General features: G+C 44.6%; 1 protein-coding gene across 1 annotated transcript in view; it reads right to left on the bottom strand.

The window, feature by feature from the left end:
• Window positions 1-616: 616 nt before the first annotated feature.
• Window positions 617-26,240, bottom strand: part of LOC119215708 (glucocorticoid receptor-like) — a 33,410-nt gene continuing 7,786 nt past the window's right edge. The window contains exons 3-8 of the mRNA XM_062558207.1: window positions 9,459-9,628; window positions 8,647-8,673; window positions 4,964-5,080; window positions 3,032-3,274; window positions 2,132-2,276; window positions 617-854 (exon numbers count right to left, since the gene is read on the bottom strand). Of these exons, the coding sequence (XP_062414191.1) occupies window positions 617-854; window positions 2,132-2,276; window positions 3,032-3,274; window positions 4,964-5,080; window positions 8,647-8,673; window positions 9,459-9,628 (940 nt within the window). The remainder of the gene's footprint in view (window positions 855-2,131; window positions 2,277-3,031; window positions 3,275-4,963; window positions 5,081-8,646; window positions 8,674-9,458; window positions 9,629-26,240) is intronic.

Genomic DNA, 26,240 nt, shown 5'->3' with positions numbered 1-26,240 from the left:
TGTTAGTGTTTCCGTTCCTCGGGGGGGGGGGGGGGGAACAACTGGAAATGTCATTTCCTCTGCGTAACGAGCCCGTCGCTTCCAAAGTGCACCCTTTGCCGCTACTTTTTTTTTTTTCTACATAATGGGGGGAGAAGTTTGATTTGGAAATCTGTTTATCGTGCTGTGTACAGTCTTACTGGATATTCTAAGGGTGGTTTTGAAATAAGCTGATTTAATAACTAATATTTTACCAATGAGGACTGCTGGCCTCTTGCACAGAGCAAAGAAAAAAAAAACAAGTTGCATCTTATCCACTGACACGAGGGGCGGAAAGATGAATATTCAACTCTCTTAAGTACCTTCGATGGAGCATTTGATAGATTTCTGAAACTGAAGCAAAAAATGTAGTTACAAGACGAGGCAGCTCGCTGTTAGTGGGGATAAGAAATGTCTGCGGAGACGAAGTAGCTGTGGCTCACTCAAAAATCTTTTTAACTGTAACAGTAGATGAACAGACCGTACTTTCACTGTTTTTAGGGAAGCTTAGAGAACTGGGTGGAGCATAAGGTTGCTACACAAAGCCCTTTATTGACAGAAACGGAATAAGATAATTACCCTGTATAATAAATACGTGTTATGTCCTCTTTTGGTCTAATAGACTTTCAGGTTCTGCTTTGCAGCATTTGATCAACGAGGCACGGAGGGGGGGTGGGGGGTGGGGGGGGGGCGTGTCTCCTTTACCTGTGCTCAGCAGCAGCAGGACCTTCATGCACAGGTACTCGTCGTAGGACACCTGCAGCCTGACGAACTCGTTGCAGATGGTGAGCATCTGCTCACACTGTTCGGTCATGAAGGGCAGCTTCATGCGCTCCCTGAAAGGAGGAGAGGCGGAGAGAAAGGGCAGAGAGGGGTGGGGGGGGGGGGGGGGGGGGGGCGTTGAGTGGGTGTAGTCGGGAGGGGGGGGGGGGGGGGAAGGAATGGAAAGGAATAAAGAGATCAGACGTCCGGCTCGTTCGATTCTGAATGAACGCCACGAGCCACAGTGTGAAGAAGGCAAAACATGTCAGGCCTCACCCTTACTTTCTGATGCTCAGCCTCAGGTTCTGAGCCCTCTGTTCATTTTCCATTTTCACCGTTACTGGCGATGACCTCTCTACGTTCTTTTGATCTATTTATAGCCCGCTCTGATTCAATGTGTCCTTTGAGGGCGATTCTTCCCGTGGAAGCATTCTACAGATTACATTAAGATTCAAATGTAACCTCACTAAAGGTGTCACATTTGCTGCTAATATATGCGGCCAATGGGGCAACATTTAAATACAAATACCATACTGCAATTTTGCACTTTTACCTATATCATGGTAATTATCGATTTGATGAAAAGCCAGGATTGAAAATGTAAATATGACTGAATTTCGCATTTTTTAGGTATATAATTAAAATCCCAATTGGAATTAAAACAGAAAAACATTTCAACTAATTATGTATTTTGTCAACCATAGAGCAGGGTTTATTTGGTAATTTTCAAATGGCTTTTATATTTTCAAATCTTCAAAGAGAACGTGTATGAAGGTGTGTGAAAATTTAAATGGAAAAGCGTGACTCCAAAATGTATACGGTGTTTAATTAATGCGAAAAAACCCAAAACAAACATGTTAACCTTCCTCAAAGTGATGCTGGTACTGTGTCACGTCTGCATTACAACTAGAATGAGGCTGAATGTTCCCATTCACCTTTTGACCTATAACGGAGATGTGCAGAGCTATGATTAATAGCAAAGATCATTAATGAAATGGGATCATTTCTCGCCTCCCCGAGTATTTAAAGTCTGACCTCCGAAAGATAGAAAGCGCGCTCGAAGAACAGAGCTGAGCTTCTGCTTCGTCCCGTTCCCTCTGCGGTAAGCGCCAACATTTCAAAGCACAATCAATTTCTGCTGTTAGTCATTTTTTTTTTCTTTCAGAAATGTGGCTTTGTAATTAACAAACTGCAATTATGCCTCTCTGCGGCTTCGAGGCAGCACAGAAGGTTATTTACTCCTAAGGTTCATTATGTAATTGATGGAATGTGCTTTCCCAGCAGTCGTCGTCGCCCCCCCCCCCCCCCCCCCCATCCCCCGAGCTGGAGAAAGTGACCGCTCTTTACGCACTTGTTGATGACGAGATCCGGGGCGAAGCAGAGCATGCTGCCGTTGCACTGATCGTAAGACCTCCAGCCGAGACTGAAGGACATGAGGAACAGCCAGGAGCACTGCAGCAGAGTCATCTGGTCATCCAGGTGCAGGTTGCGGAAACCTAGGAGAGTCAGATGGAGTGGGTTGGGTCTTTAAACATTGTTGTTCTACAATAATTAATATGCTGCTTTTATTTTTCGTTTAAAACACGCAAGATGCATGATTTTGTTTTTTTGTTTCATGAGTACTATTGCAGCTGCTAATTGACTCGAATGAGTAGATTTCCAATACATACAGAAACACAATTCATAAGTAATCGCTCATTAAAACTCATAAAAGTGAAATAGTTAAACACAGAGAGATTACAGCAAAAAAAAGAGGGAGACATCTAATGTGTGACCAGGGTTCGTCTCCTGGCAAATACTTGGAGAGATTATCAGGTCATGAGCCTTATTCTCATGGTCAGACACCTGTTAAAATCCATTTTGGTTTCTGTGGGAATGGAGCCGGGCAGTACTCAAACCTCAAAACGGAGTTTGCTTTACGTTTATAACAATGATTTAAGTTTTGTGGGTGGGACCGAGGTAAATACAAATAAACAGACTTCTAAACTGCCTTTTCCTTAATAAGCCAATATAATAATCCCCTTCTATCCGTAACTACAAATTAAGTTAATACAGATGATACACATTGGATGGCTGCTCAATCTGAGTTCTTCTTTGGCTCCACCCCCCTACGGGGGAATCACGTGGAAAAAGTGACAGACGCCTTCATTTTCCCCCAAGCGACTCGGCCCACTTCACTACACAGTAAACGTCTCAACACCAAGCGGCAGGAACACTCCCCACCGCGAAACCAGAGGCGCCTCGTCGTTACCTGGCAGCGACTTGGCCCACTTGACCGCTGAGATGACCTGCTGCCCGCCCAGCCTGTTGAGGGTGGTCATGAGCCGCGAGGCGGTGTCGGGCAGGGTGCTGTCGTAGCCCGAGTAGATGACCTCAGGCTCGATGGCCTTGAGCACCGACAGCATGGTGGGCACCAGCTGAGGCATCGCCCGGGGGATGACCGGGACGGGCATGGTGGGGACTTTCATCTTGGTCAGCTTCTTGTTTTTCCTCGCTGTGGGGGGGGGGGGAGAATGATGAAAAAGATGATTAACTGAACGAGAAGTGAGTGATAATAAATACCTCAAAAGGAGATAAAAGAGATGCGACTTGGGGATAGGCAAAAGCAGCTGACTGTTTGTCAGAGGTTAATAGATGATTATTACGTATATACTGTGTGACTCAAACAGACTCTGTATAGAACAAGAAAACACCCAACAAAAACTAGCATATAACTAGCATGTCCTGTTTCGTCCATTAGAAAATAATATATATATATATATATATACATATGCATAGCAGTTGCTGTCTATTATCTGTCAGAAAATAATATCAAATGTGGATTGATCAAGAATCGTCACTGAACATTAGTGAAAGTAGACAGAAGACTAAAGCGGCCATATTTCCTTAAACACATACAGCTAATGTACCAACCAAGGCAGGTCCACAAGATGAACACACAGATTACTGCACACAACAACAACATGTCGAATAGTCTGGGCTCTGAAACCTCATTTTTGACCAAATGAAAGGGGTTTTGCATTATCACAACAGTAAGTCTACATTGTGACCAACATGCGCATCATTTTTGACATTTTCTCCCACTAAATGTGCAAAACATGCACGGGGTGGAGAGGCTACAAAAAAAAACATTTTTTTTCCTCCTCTCTACCTCTGTTTAATTTCCTCTCCTGGCGTTACTATGGCAACTAAGAGCCTTTCCGGTGGGAGTCTGTCTGCTGATGCATTGACGTCCATCAAATCTCCCTCCCTGTCCTTCTGGCTCTCCCTTTACGGAGCTACATTCACCTCCATCTGACAAACACACACTATTTACAGGTCATCTCACTCAACACCGACAGCAGATCCAATCCCAGAGGAAGCGTTGGCATCCTGAAATATCTGTTCTTATATTCAATGCTTTCCTTAAGAGGGCAATGTTGGCATTGTGCTGGACCAGAGGCCGTTTCTTCCATTTTAATATCTTTAACGTATAGGAAAAATCATGAAATCAAACTTATAATTGCAGTCAACACAATAAGACAAAAGATATGAGATGTATGACTGAATTAACGCCTGTTATATCATTATCTTGCTTTAAACTCACACTCCCTCCAAAGCCCATCAGGGGACGACTCCTCTGTACACAAGTCCACTTCTCACCGGATGTATGACCTCAGTAAACATTAGTTTATAGTTTACAAATACTAATCACATGCCTTCCTCAGTACAGCATTGTGTCCATCTAGTAAATAATGAACCTGGTTAGAATAAAGTAGACAGTAAAGAAGATATAAGATAAGATAATCCTTTATTAGTCCTGAAGCAGGGAAATAAAGACACAGGATCAACACTGCATTCCCAGGGGTTTGAGCTAACCCCACCCATCAAATAAAAGGATAAATACAACTCTTACCTGGTTGTTAGATTGTGGATCGAAGTAACTATTAAAGTAAAGCCCTAGTAGGAGGAGTGGGGGCCTTCATTTAAAAATCCTCATTAGGTGTGGGTGTGGTCCTCTACAGCTCTATATCGCTCTTTACTTACTAAGCCACGCCCCTATTTCAGCAGACCAATGACATCTACATCATTTAAATCAAATCCCTGTTGCAACTAGACTCTGCCAACACGATGTGTTAAAGAAGATATCTCCCAAAATCCAAAGTGTCTTAGTAAAGCCTGGAGTGATTTGAGGACCGTTTACCTTCCAAGTTCATCCCGGCTTTAAGACATTTCCTGAAGCGGCAGGCCGGGCAGTTCTTCCTGCGGATCTTATCAATGATGCAGTCGTTTCTCCCTGCACACAGGTAGTTGTGCTGACCTGTAAAAGAGGAGAGGGACAAGAAGAGAAGGGGGAGAAAGGGTAAGAAGGATTAGCCTGCCCTGTATGTATTATTACCACACTTTGGTAACTCTGCAGGCTGCCGTACATGGTTTGGATGCAGGAATATGAAGTGTGGATTAAACTGGGATTTGATCCATTTCATTGGAAAGGAGGCAGCAATATGTGTTAGACCCGAGGGAAGAGATTAAGGTAACTTCATGTAACGTTTTAGATATATAATTATTGAAGATAAAGGATAAAGCTGTCGATTCGCTCCATTTCGGTTGTTGGAGACAAATGTGATGAAAAGACCTAAAATGTTACAAAAAATAGATACTAAGACAGAAAAGGGGGGGGGGGCTGAATGTTACTGGAGATACCGTTGGAAGTATCTAGAATAAAGGTTAAAGGCGTGCCTGCTACACTACGTGGACGTGGCAGAAAGAGCGAGCTGCCACCAGCTTCCTGAGCATCGCTCCAGTCACTGCAGCAGGTAAGCGAGGTTTCACTTTCCACAGCGAGAGGCGCGCTAAACGCTGACGGCCTCCATCGCCCAACTCCAAGCGGAGCACCACCACTGACCCAATAAGCACAGGATGAGTCAGCCCCAGCAGCGCTCCAAACTATACTGACAGCCCACAGACGTTCTGGCACTCTGGGTTCTAGAGCTTTTCGGGCCTCTGGTCTGGAGGAAGCGGGGACATAGGATTTCCTCAGGAACGCCATCAGAACCCGGCGTGCGGCCACGCACCAGGTTTGCATCAGGTCAATTAGGAGAAAGCACCTATACGTTGTGTTGAGTTCTTGTTTGAGTTGTTCATTAAAAACAGCTAATTTCTAATGGTGTTTGAATATGTTTAAGTGCAGCAGTATATGTACATATCTTTTTATTTAAAGGATGTATAATTTATATAAAACAGCTGAGCCCTGTAGTTGTTTGAAAACATGAATAGAACAGAAGGAAATAGGAAATACTTTTTGTTTAATACATTTTATATTCCTAAGACTGTGTGCAGCTCCAATAAAAGAATGTCACAGATTGCGTACGAAAGACATATCCTAAATGGAACGTTTTTAGTTCATTACGGGACGTCCTGTAACATCATGGCAAGTATGCAATGGTCATCCTTCTAAGTTTCACTTTGAACGTAATTCCATGAAATGAAACTGCCAAACTAGAACCACCTCATATGAGCCGGATGAGTCACCAACCACAATGTTCACAAGTGCGGCTGACTTTACAGTCGAAAACTGAAATTTAGAAGAAAAAAAAAAAACTGTTGGGATTCCAAAAGGTTAGATGTGGGTCCGACAGGACGCCTTGGGAGGCAGTGAAGACGCTCTGCAGGGCGCTGAAGGGCAAAGGAAACAAAACGGCGACAGTGTGATTTCTCACTCTTTGATAAACCCAATTGAGAGGCGCTGTGCATTGCTTCTACATGAACTATATCTGAAGGAAAAAACGCAGTCATAGTGCAACACGCAGATACGTGACCCCTTCTTAAATGGAAAAAAATGGCGAGTTCAAGAACACCTCTTATTAAAGACACAATGCCGCTCGTGCATGACTGGATGACTAAATCACAGAGTTTCCTCTATTTGTCACTTGCTGCAGGTATGGGGAAGTTGAAGGTGAAAGGTCCACTCATTATTTGTATGGAACAGCATTACAGATAATCGAGCAGATCTCCACAGCTATCACATTGAGATCCAACAAATAAGGGTACGATGTGTCCTAAGCCAACTGCTGAAGTGGCCGTTATTTTCTAAATTGACGCAGAGATCTTCATAGTGGACAATACAAGGCATGTTTGATTACCATGCCACTTTCCAGCTGCACTTTATTTACTGTAAATACACACTGAGAAAATCACCAGCTGAAACCAAGATCACGGCCTTGACGAAATGCCCTTTGGGGGCCATTAAAGGTGCCACTGCTCTTTGAAATAGAACTTGTTTGATGCAGCTTTTTGAACTAAAGGGCATTTGACACTTACTGGTGATGTCATATCATTTCCAAAAAGAAAGGCCTCCAATTAAGGTCCAGGTCGGTGCCTCTCATCGTCCTTTGCATTAACGCTAACGGACTAGGGTTCTATTCAATGTCAGTATCTGTACAGTATTGCTGAGAAAAATCCCTTCTCAAGTCCCCACTTCTTTTGTGAGAGCAACACCTGTTCAGACCCACAGCGCTGTCTGTCAGAGCAGCCGTCTGAACGTCTGCAACTCGCCTGACTCCTGTTTGCTTACAAGTGAGTGAATGCCGGGCCTAATACAGCGGACTAAACGCATGTACCTTGAACACCAGCAAACACTGAATCTGGGACATCAAGCAAATGATTAGCTCAGCTTAATGATGCTTCGGAGCAGCAGCACCCTGCGATACTGCTGGCAGTAGAGAAATAAATTCTTACAAATGTCTCTAGACGTAATAATAAAACCCCGGAAATAATTAACCTCACAAATGATCGTATTTCAAATAGACTGGAAATGATTCTGCAGGGCTGGCGGTGTGATAGCAAGACAGCAGTCCCCGATACCGCGGGGAAAAAAAAAAAAAGCCATCTGCGGTGTCAAAAGTGGCAGCTGAATCACACCGATACCCTTGCTCCCTTATCCTGTCCCGCTCGCTTAATGAGAGCCTGGCAGCAACTGCCTGAACTGGTTGGTGAGGCCTCTGGCTGGCTCGTGGCCAACGCCAGCGTGCAGGGCTGCAGCTGGCGTCGGCTCCGAGGGCCAGCGGCGATCCCTCCGTCGCCCTCGCGGCGAGCGGAGGCCATTTTGAACCTGTCCGGTTTCCTTTTTATCGCCATTGGTGGTTAAAAGCAAATGTACATTACAGCGTGCCTTGACAAATTCAACAGAGGCTATATGTGTATTTGTTTAATTGTTGTGTCAGGCGGTCACTAAAATGCACATTGTGTCCTCGCAGTACCTCTGATGTGCAGAAGGGGGGAGGAGGCCCATTCATCGCTGCTGGGACCTTTGATTTGTTGGGTGTGGAAGGTTGTAATTGTTAAATTATCCTCTATTTCATCACACTACTTTCTAAATAAATACAGAAACACATAAAAACTGACAGGATTCTCTGAAAAATACCCCGTGAATTTTGGAGATATATTGATTTCACAAGACTATTGTGTTATGTTAGTATCAGCTACAATTGTCATTTCAAAACAACCAAAAGTTGATAAGTGGTTTTTGACATCAGATGTCATTAAGGGTTCAGGAGGGTTAAGTGAAAGATAAAAGGCTTAAGTAGAAATAGTTTGTGATTGCAATTACTGTAGTCCCCACCTGAGAGGATCATGGGGTGGAACATTCCAAGCAGAAATTGAACAGCACAAAATCACTCACAGGCAATTTACACTGACTTGAATTACCAAGTCATTACTTGCATGCATTAACAGATAGTTGGCAGAGGAGGCTGATGCATCTCTCTGAGCAGATTGCTCCTATGTCAGTGCTGAAGAAATGCAGCGAAATGGGTTATGGGAAAATCAAGGGTGAAAGCATTATTTTTTTTATACTTATTACTTTATGTTGAAAGTGCATTTATTTACCATCTGTGTTTTGTCTTGCTCTCCATCCTTCACCATAGAGACAACGATCGGAGAATGGAGGGGGATGGGGGGGGAGAAAAAACAAAAATAACAGATATAACTTTCTCAGTAGTACCGCAGTTAGCTCTTTTCAAAATAAAACTTCCAATTGAACACTAGGCATTTTATAAAAAGGAGATTCATTCAAGTGCATTTAGTACTTAGTGTTTGGTCAGTGATGAAGCGGGAGAGGTTGTCGTATTGTTAAATAGTTATTAATGCAATAATCCATGGGCAAAAACAGGTTCAGATCGACGGGAAGCGGAAAGAGAAGAGATAGGAAACGGAATGCATTGCACAAATGCATAAAATTCCCTTCCTGTTCCTTTTGAAATGTTCCTTTCGGTTTGTCAGATCAAAGTCAAAGTCAAAAAGGCAAGAAAAGAGGAGTATAAGGTAAGGACTAAGGCTTAATTGCCCCAGAAATAAACCATACGTGGATCTACTAAGGTCAAACAGCCAAATATTAACATTATTCTGGTGCCTGGAACAAAAGAAGCAGCGATGTCGTTTCATTGTTGTTCAACAGCTTCAAGTGTTGAATATATGAAACTCAAAAAATATGAGCGTGTGGGACAGAAAAGTACAAAGGTGACGTGTGTTAACCGTTGCTATCAGGTGCACAAGTTTGTGGCTGCATAATATAGAACACACAACAACATGAATCTGAAAAAAACGGTCATTCAAATGCTCATCACATTTTTTTTTTTTTTGGCACGTGCACGTGACCGAGTGAGTGAATGCAGGCGTAGGTAAGTGCGCGTGAGACCGACCTTCCACGGCCCTCTTGAAGAACACCTTGCAGCTGCCGCAGGTGACGACGCCGTAGTGGCATCCCGAGGCCTCGTCTGAACACACCAAACAGATCTTGTGCGTCTGCCCACCGGGCTTCGATTGGCCCGCCGCCGCAGAACCGACAGTCTCCCCAGCTCTCGGCGACGAGCTGAAATGCGCACAGAGAGAGAGAAAGAAGAGTGTTACGGAGAGGGAGAGAGAAGCAGAGATGATTCGTAACGAGGAGCGAGCTGCAAAGATGTTTGTTAGAAACCCAAAGCAGGCTGCTAAGGGCTGGTTTATCTGCAGCCTCGATGGCATGTTCTGTGTTGCTAAGAAACATGAAAACCCTGTAGACTAATCCAGTAGACTAAGGGAAATATGTCAACTAAAAACAGATTCATTGTTTAGACAATGTGCAGCTGTTTCCCTGATCGCTGTTTCTTCTTAGGGCGATCTGGACAAGGGCTGGAATATTAGGAACGACAGAGGTAATTCCTAAAGTCTTAAAAGTTAACCTACAGTCATGTTCATTTGTTTAATGGTTCCTAAAAAAATCAAACAGGCAAATAAACAGGCTTTGAGAACCATTAATGTTGATTTAAAGGGCTAAGAAGGTTGTGTTTATTTGAAGCTCTCTCACTTGAAACTGATACATTTGATGTTTTCTGATCTGTAAGCAAATAAGTCAAACCCGATAAAGCCTCCTGTGCAACAGAGCTCTAAATCTCACCCAAAGACACATTTGAGCCTTGTTTTAATCTTGCCTACTACACTCACACATCGCGTTTCTCTTATTCTCAACTGTTTAAAATTAGACTCCCAGAAACTGAGACCAATGAACGGCAAAGAGCTAGCGTGAGCTAGCATGAGCTAGCATGAGCTAGCGGGAGCTAGCGTGAGCACTGAGTGTTTGAAAAAGGCCAACGAGGCTCCAAACTAGCGTGTAATCCATAACAGGAATTCAACAGCGTTAGAAGGGCTTAATTCTTTTCTCCCTTGTTTGTTTTGGCGGCACTCTCCAAACTGCAATGCACATTAGCGTCACGTTACAGGCGGGTTCGCGGAGCTTAATGATTACTTTGCCTTTTTGGCCTGTAGTCATTCTGCATGGCGAACGCTCGTACCCCGCGCCCTGTGGCACAGGGTCGGGGGCGAAGTTACAGAGCACGTTTTTTTTTTCTCGCCGGGCGGGAGGGGAGAGCGTGTAAAATGGCACTTGTTGAGCCTCAAAGGCACGTAGCCATGCGCGCCTTTTCTTCCCAAAGAAGCGTGACCCACATTCACAGCGGCCAGAGCTACGTGGTCAGCAGAAAGAAAGACGACACTTATGTAATTTGGAGTGCAACCAAGTGGGAGTAGAGGTGGTGTGCCTTGGAGGACTTCCAAGCTGAGAAGTTTAGCCCTGGCTTAACACTGAAGTAGCCAACATCAGTGGCAACAATCGGATCGGTCTAAATAGTGGCGGGGTCCAGAAAGTGATGCCAGATTACCCTTTTTTTCCCATCTCTCACGCCGTTTTGTGAATATCTTTAAGGCTTGCTTCTGTATTCTCAACGTTGACCCTAAACGCTGCCATGGCCTTGTGTACGAGTGACTAACAGGGGCTGTATTGAGCACAAGTGGTTATTTTGAATGGGAGGAACTGGTTCACCTTGACTTCTCAGTTGATCTATTCTGTCTGTTCCCGAGAACAGAGGAGTCTCGCTCCGAAATCTTTTTTTAGGGGTTTTATAAAATCTTTTCAATAATTACGCCCTCCACTCTCCTAATGTCTCAAGTTCCCACCTGTGTTACCTTGCAACAAGTCATATGACAGAATAATAAACAGACCGTTCATTTCCTCAAAAGGTCCTTAAGGGTGTTGTAATAACACACTGCGCCTGTTAACAATGGACAGTGGACGATGATGGTGCAGAATTGCAGAGCGCAATTACATTGCAGCCAAACATTCTCACTCAATAGTGGGCCAATTTAAAAAAATTAAAGCATTTACTAGTCCTTTAGACAGAAATAAACAGGAAGGGTTCAAAATAGAGTAGAAATGGAAAAGGTATTATCCGTATGTGGATTTGCGTAGAAGCAAAACACATTTAGTTCCACAGAAACATGTTACTTTTGCAATAATTATAAGACACTTTGCTCTGAGAACTTCAGAAAGAAAAGAAAAATCTATGCATTTAAGACAAATAGAGATGGCAGGCTGCATAATCCAATAATTATTAAACTCATCAAACCCAGATCTTGCAACATTTTTTTACAAAATGCGAACCGACAGTTGACCCTGAAATCAAGCCTCATCACACATACGGCACCACACAAGATGGACTGCTTCACTAATATGGTTTTAACAACAATCAGAGGCTTTCCCACAGCAACCACATTGCAACCATCTTCACTTCATTTATTCTGAATCCGTACCCTAACCCAACCGCGTGAGTGACCGCATCTGCAACACCGGCCCCCCTGCAGACCTGATGCTTTAAAGGCAGCAGTGCAGTATTTATAGAAACCGCTGAGCTGGAACCTCGCCTTACGAGCCGTACGGCGCCGTGGCGCGCTCTCGCATTACTCGGCAACCTGAAGCCGCCGCGGCCCGGATTGGAGCGAAGATGCCGTGCGCGCTAATTACGGGGAAGCGCCTGTCCCGTGACGACTCACGTGGGAACGCTCGGGCCACCGGGAAGGGAAAAAAAAAAAAGGAGGACGGCCAGTGAGGCGAGAGATCACATGACACCAACCAACCAAGCGAAGCGTGTTCAGGCATTTAAACTGCGCCGCAGTTTTTGAGATCTACAGTTTATTTGTGTGTTTAGTACTTTGTTTTAATGATGCGTCGGTGGCTGTGTTTTACCCGTTAAGTTTTAAGGTCAGGATGTACATAAATCAATGTAATGCGCCCAAAAGCGCTGAAAGGTTGTGTGTGTCACTGTAAAGTAAAAAGGAGAAGACTCGACTCTGATGGGGGTGAATAGTGCTTCAGCTCTGAGGCTCAACACTAATCCTTCCGCTGGCTATTTTACTTCTACCTACGAACACCTCTTCCTGTGTGTGAACACAGGAAGACACAGTATGTGTCAACACTGAGAGAACGTGCAGAAACTTCAGGAGGCCCAAAAAAAACAAACAACGTAATTCTGCTGGAACACAGTGCAGCGCAAACCTCTCTATCTCCATTTCTAAAGTTTCTCCCCAAACAACGTCCAAATCCGGCAGCGCCTCCGTTTGTACGTTTGACTTTTTCTTAAACGGATCACATGAGCTCGGCAACCGCTGGCTTCACGTACGAAACCGGTGCGTCGCACATTTTCTCTCCGGAGGGCTTTGCATGGCGAGGGAGGGGAACGGCGTGAATGGCGGCGCACGGCGAGCAGAGGGCCTGTTGGCCGGAGGCAGTCTGAACTGGGAGGAGCTGCCGTTTCACTGGGGACTCGTATCCCAGTGACTAAAGCGGGAACCGACGAGAGGTTGTTTTTTTTCCATTGAGATAAAAGCTTTTTTGGGCCAACAAGTGGGAGCAGAATATGAGAAAATTCATAGAGCCGAGGCTTGACCCGAATAGGGAACTGACTAAATAAGCCCAAACACATCATAGTGGACATTTGGGAAAACCAACGTAAGCGCTGTGGTTTCTAACTGGCTTTTATTGACGTATCACATATCACTATTGATGTCAGAAACACATTAATAAAATATGTATTGTTTTTTCTAAACTAGTTTTGCAACACTCAACACAGCGGTGTTTTTGTGTGAAGAGCTTTGATTTCACATAGTTCAATATTGAGTTCCATCTTATTATTAGGTGATTCACAGCCTCCACGCTATTCTCTCAAAATAATTGCAAAACGAAATGTTGTATAATGAACTTTGACTAACTAAATGCAGTACAATTATGTGGCAACACGCTGCCACCCCATTGCATCACAACCACCTGAACGTTAAGAAAAGCCGTCCTCTGACTCAAGAATCTGTGTTGTGCACTTCTTACTGTACTTGTCCCTTCCTGCCTTCCCCCTACTTTCACTTCTCCTCTCTCCAACACATCCGTCCCTCTCACCAACGCCCTCGCCCCCGTCCTCTCTTGCAACTCTTTTCCCCCCCCGTTCCTCCTTCCTCTTCCCCACCCTTATCTGCCAAAAGTTATGTAATACTCGTATTATTATAGCCCCCCCCCCCTCCCTTCCCCCGGCGTACTCGGCCCGTCAGCCAATCGAATGTCACGACTGGAAGGAAGTATGGAGGAAGTCAGGCGAGTCATGGGATTATCCAACTCACCTACCCAGAGACGAGCGTGCACGGCGTGCGTGTGTGTTGTCGGTGTGTATCGCCAATAGAAAGCCTGTGTGTGTGTGTGTGTTAATTTGCTCTTTGAATCAGTGAGTGGGGCCTTTCTTTGCTGGGAGAGGAGCAGAGTTATAAAGCTACCCTTGTTTCAGAAATCATCATGTGATGGCTTCCTCTTTTCTTCTCTCTTTTTCTCTCCCGCTGAACCCCCCTCGTTCGCCCGCCCCCCCTCAGCGCCCTCAGCCCCGCGTCTCCTTCGAGGGCCAGTCGCTCCCATCACGTGGGCCCCCTTTTTTTCAGGCTCTCTCTCCCCCTCCACTTGGACAGTTTCGGGGGCTGTCAGGTGAGGTCCGAGGACAATTATGGTCGTTGCCATTTGGGAGACAACGCGAGTGCACGAGATCATTTAGAAAACGCACTTTGTGCTGATGATCCAAAACCCGAACACTTTGAATTCCTCTCGCCCACGGAGTGGCGGCTTAGTTTATCCCTCTCCCCGCTCACATCGCAGCGCGTTCTGTCCGTCCATCTCGTTTGTGTTTTTAACACAATACGCAGCCACAGATGCTCGTAAAGATTCATTAGCAGAAGGAAGCCCCGGTGACACGCCATTAACAATAGTTTCCACTGCGAACCAGAGGACGCTTAATTCAGCGAGTTACCGCAGTCTGCTCGGCCCCCTTCTTTGCAGCAGGCGCGAACACGCGTTGCCTCTTTTTGAACGAAAACTCTGCAAAGTCAGACGACAGACATTACAAGTCAAGTTTCAGCTTATGAGCGTTCATAACTAGGAGTGACCGGGCCCTGAAGGCTAGCAATCGCTTTATTTCCTTTCGGAGGGGGGGGGGGGGGGTGGTGGGGGGTCATGTTGTGATGATTAGAGGATGTTGTGGATATTGCGAGACAAACGGATTATGTTGTCAAAACAGACAATAACCAGGGGATTTAAATACTGATAAAACATGTCTACGAAACACATTTCATGATTTGGTCCATATGATGTGGGATTATTTTATTTCCTGTTTAATGGGACGGGTATGGATGTGGTTATTTAACAAGTGGGTGTTCTTGTGTTTCTGATAAAAATATCATGAGCGGGCTGTTGATGTCAGCCGTGCAGCATCAGCCAGCAGAGGTTCAGCAGGAGGCTCAACTCTACACAAGCTTCAGATATATATAGAGAGACTGAGAAAAGACTGTGTGTGTGTGTGTGTGTGTGTGTGTGGGCAGGACATCGCAGAGAATAACAGATCACCGTGAGGAGAGTCAACCGAGACAACATCGCTAACAGGATGCACAGCCGGCCCTTTTCCTCATTTCATGTCCAGAACAGAACGGAGAGCCGGCGCAAAAGCGGGAGACACAACTTCTACTGTTCTCGTCATGGGGAGGGTTACGGTTTGGGACGAGATGAGGTCACAATCCCTGGAGCGTACTGGAATGTGCAGCTTTACAGGAAATTGGGCCACAATGTGTAGACCACAGGGAGCTAAATGAAGGGCAACGGCACAACACTTATAATACACAATCATTATTTATCTTCTAAAATGATAGGACCATGCGTATCAAAAGACCAAACCTATCCCATCTCAGAATCCCTTTCTGTTGATGTTTTCTTAAGTTTATTCATGACCAGTGGCCACTGCGAGGTGTTTGACCAAAACACACTGAGACGGGAGACGCCGGCGTCGCTTCTACGATGAAAGTCGCCAGCAGCACTGACTCCAAAGAGTCGACAGCCCCGACCTCCAGGCCTCCTTCCGAAGTCACGCCCCTAAAAGGCAGGATTATTAATGCAATGCTGTCGGAATGGAGGTAAAGGTAGCGGCTCATTAGGGACCCACGGCAGCAACACGTACCACGTGCGTTCCATTTGAGAGAGCATTTTGTCTATTGATTGCTTGAATAAATGAAAAACTGATTTTCATCGATGCGTCAAAAAGGAGATCAAAATGGTGACGAACACCACCAGCGTTTAAGCTTGGATTTATCATTGGAGGACTGTAGGGAATAGATAATCAACTTCACTGACCAATTCAATCATGTTATCAATAATTCACGAATGTTCCTTTTTATTCAGAGAGGGTGACAAAGATTGAGAGAGAAAGAAGAGAGAAAGAGAGAGAGAGAGAACCTTCAATTGCTCCCTGCAGATTCGATTTGCCGCTGACACATTGTGTGTCTTAAATCAGATAGATGGCCAGGGCCTCGGGGGGCACAAAGCACCCGTTTCCCCTGCTGCTCTTATATAATTAGTTTGCACTTAGCACCCCCAAAGTTTCCCCCTCCCCCTTTCGCCCACTCTTCCCATTGCTCCCTCACAACAGCATGTCGGCGTAGAGGGCCAGTCTCTACCCTCACATAGATGCATCATCTATTACCACCAGTGTATTTCAAGGGAATATCTCAATAGAGAGAATGTAACAAGTGTCAAATAGTGACATGCAGCACGTAAACAGAGGTTACATGTACATGTAGGCAATAAAAAAGTCAGACTCAAATTCCCATGGAACACGATACGAGGAAATAAATTAACAAAGAAGAGACATTTTAAAAGATTTGGTTACCTGGCAACAACGCAGAATAAATAAAGGAGGGAGTGGAAAGCGGTAGTTTTGCCGTGGGAAAAGATCTGAGGAACTTCTGCAAACCATTTTCGCAGATTGGCCTCCATTTACTGGACGAAAACGTGTAGAAGCTTAAAACCTACGCAGCTAGCGTTGGATGTCAGTCCTCTTTACACAAAATACAGTAGAAGCTGAAAAACACAGAGCATCTGTTCCCTCTGAGGTCCGGCTCGAATAAGTGATTCGATTCGGAGGAAACGGGAGACGACAACCGGGCCGACGCCGCCGGCCGCGAGGCATCGAGTGGACGGACGGCGTCGGATCGTTTCATTAAAATCGACCTCACACCGCCCGCCAGCAACCAACCAACGCAATAAATTCCAATTTCACCAAAATTGATCTTTTCCCACTGTAACGTATCGCCGCTGAGATCCATAGGGGTCGGCGCGTGGAACGGGCCAATGGCTTTCAGCGGAGAGGGGCGGGGGGGGGGGTTCTGTGAGACGACGAGTCTGAGGGCCACAGTGCAGAGGAGCATCAGCGGAGGAGAGCGGTGACTTTTGACGCTGACTAATGGTGGGCTCCGTCCTACATACGCCGCCCACCACCCGCGTCTGCTAAACAAAAAAAAAGCACAACCGAGCCCAATCACTGCTGGGAGACAGCGCGCGGCCGCGTTGGGGCGGGCTTTCCTCCATCCCCGCCGCTGGAATAGCTTTTCATATTGGTTATTACACATTGGCCATTACTGTAAATTACATAGAATAGTAATAAAATGTTTGCTGTGGTTATTTCCTTCTTTTTTGTGCTGCAGCCAATGGGGCCGAGTTACTTCTGTTTGCCTCACATTCATTGCCGGTTTACGATAGCTTGTCTCTGAGTGCACGGGGGGGTTGGTCATGTACCGATTAGCGACCTCTACCTGCGGGGGCAAACACACACACACACACACACACACACATGTAGGCAAAAATAGCAGTGATCGGTCTGAAGGGCAGTTTTTCAATGAAACCTAAAATCTCACCTTTGGCTGAATCTTGCCTTTCTGCAATACTGCAATACTGCACTGCTTTAACTTTTCACTGAGGCATAACTACAGTAGGAGGTGTACAGTTTTCATGCCTAAAAGTCGGTCTCTGTATTTAGATTTAAATATTAGAGCACTGTAGCCGTTTTGATATCGATGATAGATAAATCAAAAGGTCCATTAGTGGAATGGATTCTGAAAAATGGTTCACACCTCTTTGTGTGATCTACTTCTTCTTACATGATGGCAAACGCGGGATCATTCCCACTAATTCTAGGCAGATGATTGTTTTGTAATCTACGCTTTGAATCAATAAATATATGCAGACATCATCATCTAATTTCATTTCTACAAAGAAAACAAAATCCTAACTGATGGGATTATAGTGAAGGAGCAACGGAATGTGTCTTCATGGCAAATAAAATCAAATGTTATTTTGATTATTATCGTATTTATTACCTTTATTTTTTTACTGTCTCTTCTGTAACAGACTTATTTGTAGCGGACAGTAATAAAGGCCAGAGTGAGTAAGCAGTCTCAACATGATAGAGACGAAACCAAACCGCCTGCAGGCGAAGCTGTGTGGTAGAAACAAAACCATCGATTTAACAGAGAAATGTCCTCGAAAAACAGGGACCGAAAGAAAACGTCATTCACCTGTGGTTCCTCATCCCTTAACAATCACATATTGTTCTGTATCACGGCATGGAAATGAATGCATGTGCATTTGATTCATCTCCAGCCGTGCTGGAGGAGCGGGGAAAAACAGCACAGTCTTACTGCATTACAAGCAGGCTCTGTTAAAATATAGTTATTAAAACCCTAAAGCAAATGTTTGTTCATAAAAGCTGTCAAAGTGCCAGGGAAAAAAAAAAGAGAAGAAGCGAGATCCAGCCAGAATGGAACAGTAGAAATACTGAAAAACAATAGTATCGAACCACAGAAACTAACAAAAAAGAACAAACTAAATCATTAATTTTCGGATTATGTTCTTCCTGAACTAATTGCATCTTCGTATGTGTGGAGCTTGAGCCCAGCGGCCTGCAGCCGCAACTTCAGCGCGAAACATTTCTGTGGGTGGCATCACACCAAAGCAGACTTCAACCCGGAGTCCATAAGGGCACAGGACGCCCTTTATTCGACTGTCTCTCTCTTAATGCACATGCAGTTGCACGCTCACCCTTTATCGCACAAGCACACCCACACAAGAGATGCAGGCGACGAAATAGGCCAATGATTCACTTGGAGAAGTGCGCTAAACATCCCGTAAAGCCTTTTCTCTTTTTGCTGTGATCCGAGAAGAATAACGAAGGAAGTTGTATCGTTAAAAAACAGCGGGGAGATGAAGAAGAAAAAAAAAAAACACATTCAAAAATGAGATTGGAGAAAGAAATTGGGGGAGGGAAAGATCTGGATTGCACAATTACTTTCACCGATTTCACAAGTGGAGCTGTTATAAATACCTCTCTCCTTGTAAAGACCTCATTCAGAGACAGCGAGTGATGAGAATAAGCGTCTAAGTCGAGATCTATTGAAGGGAAGACTTCCTTCGCCACTAACCGCATTGGATCTGACAAACTGTTTGGAGAACTGACGAGCTCCGGGTTACTGTTTTTGTAATTTAATTTTCCATTTGACTGTACTTTAATGGACAACAGGTGGGATGGAAGTCAAGCCCCCCTTTTTTTTCTTCTCTCAAGCTGCACTTTATCTTCTGATGTCAGTTCACCTCGGTGGGCGGCGGCGGCGGACGTTGTGTCGGATTGCCTTTGCTGTGGTTTTCTTAATACGGAACCATTAAAGATAGATGACAAGGCAGCTACTTAGCATTTCAACAATGGACAATGGACTCATGAAACCCACATGCCGAAGCCTCAATAAAAAGGTACCAGTCCAAATTACAGAGCACTGAGACGGCGTTTGTCTTCCTCCCTAATTAAGCGTGTCAAGATGACGCGTGCCGAAACATTGCAGACCTGTGACCTTTCATAATAAACAACTGCTAATCCAAATCGTTATGTAACTAAGAAATAACTCAAAAGGGAGTGTGACCGGCTGATGCAGAGTTATTTTCGATAATATGGAGGTGTTTTGCGATCATCCAAATGTGCAGATTTATTTACCGGTTTAACAACGTTGAGACAACGTATTGAGACGTTTTCCCTAATGCAGCCGCCAGCTACTTCTTCCCACCTGTTTGCCATATACTAGGATTAAAAAATTTAAAAAAAGGTATTGGCTGTGGAAATCCAGATGTGTTTAACACAAGCACCCGAGTGAGAAAATCAAAAGCTTGTACTTCTGTAAACGAGAGATTTCCGTTCAATGTAACCGTTACAAGACACACAGACAACATACCGCATGTCAGGAAGGAAAGGCCTTCCTCCCAAACAACTGTCTTGGAGGACTTCTAATGCATGGACGGATATAAAATCTCACAACTGTTTACACTACCACGCAGTACACAACCAAAGCTGGGCCTTGCACGGGCAAGTCTTGGCCCACTTTCAGCTAGTGGGGGAACGGAGAAAAACAAAAGTTGAATAAAAAGTGCAGGGAAGTTTCCGAGAAGATGATGTCAGCGGCGAACAAAATGAAATGAGTAAAAGAGAAGGAGTATGATATGGGGGGAAAGAGTGAGATGAGAGAATGAAAAAAAAAGGCCCAGCTGGGTTATGACCTATTTACAGTAGAGCCTGACAGGCTGCTCCTCCTTCTCCTCTTCTTCCACAACGACGGCTCTCACAGAAGGAACAAGCCGTAATTTGTCTCGCTGGAGACAGTTGGCAAATTCCCCAAAATCTGGCTGGGTCACAATGTGTGTGTGTGTAAAATATTTTTCATTGTTTTTATAAGACAGTGTTGATGGCAGAGCCACCTACAGTACAGGCGCTTTCTGAGGTAACTTGTTTCCTGCCTCAACTTCCTTCTGCTGCACTTCAAACGACTCGTTGGTCGACAGTTGGTTGTTTGGTAGCAGAAATTTGATATCAGCCTCAACGTGAACATGTTTGTGACCCTTAATCTGAGGACGTGGGATTTCTCACACGAGTTCCATGATCCACCTCTCAAGAGTCTGTAATGATCTATATGCAATGGAAAACATGCTTGCTTGCGTTCACTTCTGAAACTGATTAAGGGAATTCTACTGTTTGGAATTCACACACACACACACACACACACACACACACACACACACAGTCCATAATACATTAGGTATTATGTTATATAGGCCTTAAGGTCTCAGTATGCATGTGGTGTGGGGCAATGTAAGTAGCCTAACATTGTATTACCTACCATTGAAGGGCTGTAAACACCTGACTTAATCGGACTTGAACATTTCTTTTGTTAAGCCATGAGAAACCCAGAGAGGAGATGAAAATCTCACAGTTGTCCCACAGCACAACTTCAGCCAGATAAACCCTTGATGGCACTGCTCTGGTAAAAAAAAAGTCTTACATCATGTGCTCGTTCGCACGATTACGTTGTTTAGTTGTTTAATAGCAGCTAACCCTAACCCTTGGTTGGGTTGTCATTGGCGCGCTGACAAACGGGTGAGACCAGCAAAACATTTATTAGTGCAGCGCCACACCCGTCAAACCGGGAATAGTGTCCGAAGAGTCCGTTTGTAGGTTCATGTCACCGGGCTCGGTTGAAAGTGACTCCAGGAATGCAGTGTCACAAGCGCCCAACGGCGAACCCAAGAGCCAAACTCACCCAACCGCAGTTAGTTTAATTATAGGGGGGGAATTCACTAGAAGCCACTAAAGACAAATACTGAAAATATCTATTGAGGTCACCTTTAAGGGCGCCACTCACTTACGAGTGTTATCTTGTTGTCTTACGTGCGTTGAGATTGAGTCATGGTTATAACTTTATAACAACAATAACCCACAACAAACACTAACAGGTTAAACCAGTATTACCCAACAGTTTGTGACAAACTGATAAATAAAATTACCCTACCAAACTGCATGCTGAGTACAGCTCACCCGCTATCACAAGAAGAAGAAGAAACTCGCTAACTTGCTACCCGAAAACCTCGGAAAAGAGCGTTACAGGAGGAACAACGAGGAGAGGGGCTGTGTCTGTTTGGAGGGTTTTTGGTTTTGGAAAGTCCGCAGCCACACCGGCTAACAAGCTAACAAGCTAACATGCTAAAAAGCTAACATGCTAAAAAGCTAACAAGCTAACATGCTAAAAAGCTAACACGCCAGGCCAGTTGCGAGCGGTGAATGGCGGTCCTTAACAGGGTCAATTAATTAATGTGTATATTGTCATATACCGTGATACCGCCGGAAACTTTCTAAAATAAGTGATAGGAATCTTTCTAAATACTGTGATAGGAATTTTTGGCCGTACCGCCCGGCCCAACACGCCGCCCATTACTACGTTAAGTCTGGCGGCCTGCCATTACTTAGCACAGAAAAAACCCACACAGACAAGGACTTCCTGTAAATGAATACACACAGATTTTGAATACTTTTATATCTCATTGTATGAAAGCATTTCCCCCAGTTGTTGGTCCAAAAGGATAACGGTGGCAGCCGGATGAGAGGGGGATCAGACCCGGGTCTTTAAGTTCAGGAAGCTGCTGAAGGACTCTGCAAACATGTATTCTGTGGTCCAGTGGGTGTAATCCAACTTGTATATGTAAAAACAAAACCTTCCACACCACTATTTAGATCTGTGAGGCAATTTGGATATGTGTAAACACATCTCTATATGCGCTTATAGATATTACTGGCGACATTTCTCTCGTTCTACGTGGACTTATGCTACACTTCTGTAAGTTCATGAGGCAATTTGCAAATGTCTGGAGATTTACTGCCCTGTCGTCACTGGGCCTCAGTAGAATTACAGCTTGCATACCAGGATTCATGTTATATACAGGGAAGCCTTTCAGTGGGTTTATGTGGGGAGACTTCTGTTGAAGTATACAGTAGTAGTTACAAATCTGAAGTTTTACAACTCTAAACAATTTAGCTATTTTTTTTTTTTTAAATAAATGTTTCACATAATTTGCTAATGGAGGAGAATTTCAAACACACAGTTGCAGTTCAGCTTTAAGCACATATTTGTATGCAGATTAAACAGTTTACATGCACACCAAGAGGCTGCTCAGTGAGACATTTCATCACTATCCTGAACGGATGTAATTTCAAATGAACCAATTTCACTACAATAAAAAGAATTATATGGATCGACATTATGTCTCAAACAGCCCCAAAGTGTTGGACGGAAACTCTCCAAAAGATGTAGCCTTATGAATGTCAATCTAGACGATTCCAATGGTTCGGGTTGGAACAATTCGTTCCTTTGGACTCACCGGTCAGCCAACTTGGCTGCTGGGTGCCTGAAATAGGCCACGGTTCCACGGTAGGGGAAACCAGGATACCCTTCTCAAAAAGAGAGCCCATTCACTGTCGGTATCTGACCCAATAGTCCCATTTAGAGTGGCGCCCTACTTAAAAAGTCCCCTACAGTACAACTTCATCTCCCAAAGGCTTGCCCTCTTCGCCACATGAGATTGCGGGTAAAGTAAGGTAAAGAGGCCACTGAGGGCACAGGCTGATTCACGCCTGGCAATCAGGAAACCCGTTCAGCACGTTTGTCAGTAACGAGAAGTGAGTGGTGGTGACTGAAGTAATCTAGTCCCTACTGTCCTCACTGCCTCCCACAAAGCATCGAGCGCTTGTTTACGAGTCTGTTTTGACTACTTCCTGCCCACCATTCAATTCACCACTACTTTACAGAAGTCAAATACACTGACATAGGCGAAAAAAGACAAAACGAGTACCGGTACTCGTCTTTACCGTTACTGAGAGGATTTATGATGCGACATCTCGGGTGAGCAGCGAGAGACAGAGAGAATCAACGCAATGAAGCAGAGATTATTAAAGCGAGAGAGAGCTGCGGAAGTCAGACGTGACAGAGGGAAGAGGTAGTCTGGAGGAAGAGGAAAAGGAAGAGGGTTAGGTGTGTGGGTGTGTGGGTGTGTGCTGGCAAGAAAGCCCTTCACTTTTGATTATCGGTTTGGTTTCTTACAGGCGCAGAAAACATTCTGCTGATGTGGATGTGGTAGATGTGCAGCACAGATTAGGGCACAACAATTAAACGACCCACAAGTAGTCCACAGCCACAGGGAAAGACAGATCTTGGAACAGATGTACTGTGAAGCGCTCAAAACCGCTCTGTGGTTGTTCCAGCTAGAATAGGTGTCCTCGGGACACGATGCCACAAACCCACACAGAGTTACAAAGTCACAACAATACCATCCTTACTGTCATGGCTGGTAATATACTACAATGCCATGAGACGACGTCGATCTGAGCGGGCCACGGAGGTCCTGCGTGACTCAAAATGAAACTTTGCTGGAGCAAAATTGAAGATAAAGACAGAGGCTTTAACTGTAACATCGAAAAGCTTTGCATGGGGGGTATATTGCTTACAAAAAAAGAGCAGCTCTTACCTCAGCTACACCGCAGCATCAGGGACAACCCTCACAACAACTTAAAAGCGGCACACGCTTCAAATGCCACAAGCGTTATCCTCATATTATTGAGGAATGGCCAACCAAGTAACCAAAAGCGATGAATATAATCTGGCTGACCCGTTGCTTCGTCTGCCACTCAGGTCTATTTTTAACATTGCTTTGGCAATAAACAAATCGGCACACGGTAACTAACAGCAGCGCCTCATCATCACAAGCCGAAGCGGTTTTAAAAATAGTAGTTTGGCCTTTGCACTAGCCCCAATGTAAATAGACCAGCTCCCGACGTTAGAGGGGCTTCTATTTTAAAGAATGACCACACGGTGGCTGAGAGGTGGGTCAATATTCCCAGACAAATGAACGAGGACGTTGCAAGTGGTGCCGTGGGGATTTTACTTTCACTTCAGTCGATGCAGTGGCTGAACAGCCCTTGAAGGAAATTAATCAAATCTCTCTGCAGTTATTAAATCAATATCAGATTTCCCAGGATAAGAGATGATAAATAGACGGCACTAGTCTTGCGACCACGGAAATCATTTTTACTCTCTGGGTCATTCGCCCCTTCACGTACCGATGGTGGGGGCTAACGCGCAAGGTGCTATCGCTAACTAACAGTCACAGTCGTAGGCGCAACTTACCCAAGCAAATTAAGGTCAAGTGTCTTGTCCGGGGGAGAAATTAACATAGATCAGAGCAGCTGGGCAGGATGCGATAAACGTATCAGATGCCTTACATGACTCCGATGAAACAAATCCGAACCGGGGTAGTACGTTAAAGAGATTGAGAGAGGGATCTACCAGCGCATTACCCCTGCGGTGCACCCCATGTGTACTGCACTGACACCAGTCTGTGACAAACACAGATACCAAACAGCATGTCTGCCAGCTGCTTGCTTAGTCAGGAAGGAGAAAAAAAAAACAGTCTACACGTGTTCTACCTGAGGCAAGACACCACCGATCCAGACAAATGGGTCCCTTCTTGTTCTCTCTTTTGAGGCGACTTTCCTATAGTTGATCAGGATCAAGTGGACGCAACTTCTCAATGGCCAAAATATCCATCAAGTCGATGATAGACTTTGAGCACTCTGAGGCCTGGTCGAGCCACTTTATTTGAATAAATCAAGTCCTTGGTAATTAGAATTTTCCTTCTTAACTAAACAATGAAATATGAATGTACGTGTCATAGAGGAAGCAACCCTAGAATGCTGAATGTTAAAAAAAAAAAAAGGTTGGCAAAGTGTCACTGAATTTCCTGGAAAAGTCATTGTTTAATATGTAACTAACGTCAACGTGGTTGACAACTGTGGCTTTACAACCAGCCCAGCCATCAGCTTCAAACATAAGTGTATTTCATTTTTGATAGAAGTATGCAGCAGTATTTGTAAGTATACTGGATGAACCCATACCGAATGTCATTAACGGTGTTTTGACCAAGGCCAAATGAGGCCATTATCAAATTTCCCCTGGTACCAGCTGGCAGAGATTATAAGATTACATGAGGTGTAAATCTGAATGACATCTTTGGGGTGTTGAATGTTTGCCTCCACATATACAGTAACCTGGATCGGGTTAATCATTGAGCGGTCATGGCCCAAGGTTCCCTGCGTTGTCTGGTGGCAACCTATGACGAAGCCAGCTGTGCACATGCAGCAATCGCGCCCCAAGATGCACACGGATCATTTTGTGTGTGTGTGGACATGGAGGCATATCTACACATGCTTAAGCAAAAAAAGTATCAAATGCAAAACTTTCAGTTTGATGCTAGGCAGATTAAATAAAAGACAGTATTAAATACACATGGGATTTTTATTCTGCTTGATTACAGTAAAAAAATGGCCTCTACTCCATGAGTCTTCATGGACAGGTGCCATTTCACAGAGGCAGACAAAGCCCATGAAGCGAAATGAATAACAAATATTTTGCTCCTGGTAGCCATTAAGTTACAACTTGTATGAAAGTATTTGGGGGTTTATCAGTTGCTTTAGAGTAGTAAAACTTCACGTCATGCTGACACCGTTCAGGTCTTTAACTAAACAGGAAAAAAATGCATTGCATATTCACTCCACTTTAAAAACGGTATTGGTAAAGACTTTCATTTAAACTTTACTATGTAAAATGTCACGAGCATTGACAACCTTCATCAGAGATTTATGTAGTTAATATGTTCACCAGCTGAGATGCCCAAATCTAAAAAGGTACCTTACTTGATGAACATTAACAGATGAGCCAACAGTGGTCACTGAACCATGGCAATCAACCCTGGGGCACGCCCCGGACGACTTCTCCTCTAGTCCAATCAGCAACCTCCAGCGGGGCGAGGGACGTGTGGACAGAAGGACGCGTGGATTCCCCTCTGCGGATGACGGGCCCTCCCCCCCCCTTGACCGACCTGGAGAGGCCGTGTCAAAGAT

The sequence above is a fragment of the Pungitius pungitius genome, chromosome 16, assembly GCF_949316345.1.
Source record: "Pungitius pungitius chromosome 16, fPunPun2.1, whole genome shotgun sequence".
In the NCBI taxonomy this organism is placed as follows: domain Eukaryota; kingdom Metazoa; phylum Chordata; class Actinopteri; order Perciformes; family Gasterosteidae; genus Pungitius; species Pungitius pungitius.
Note: the sequence above shows the minus strand (reverse complement) of the source record. Positions and strands in the feature narration are given on the sequence as shown.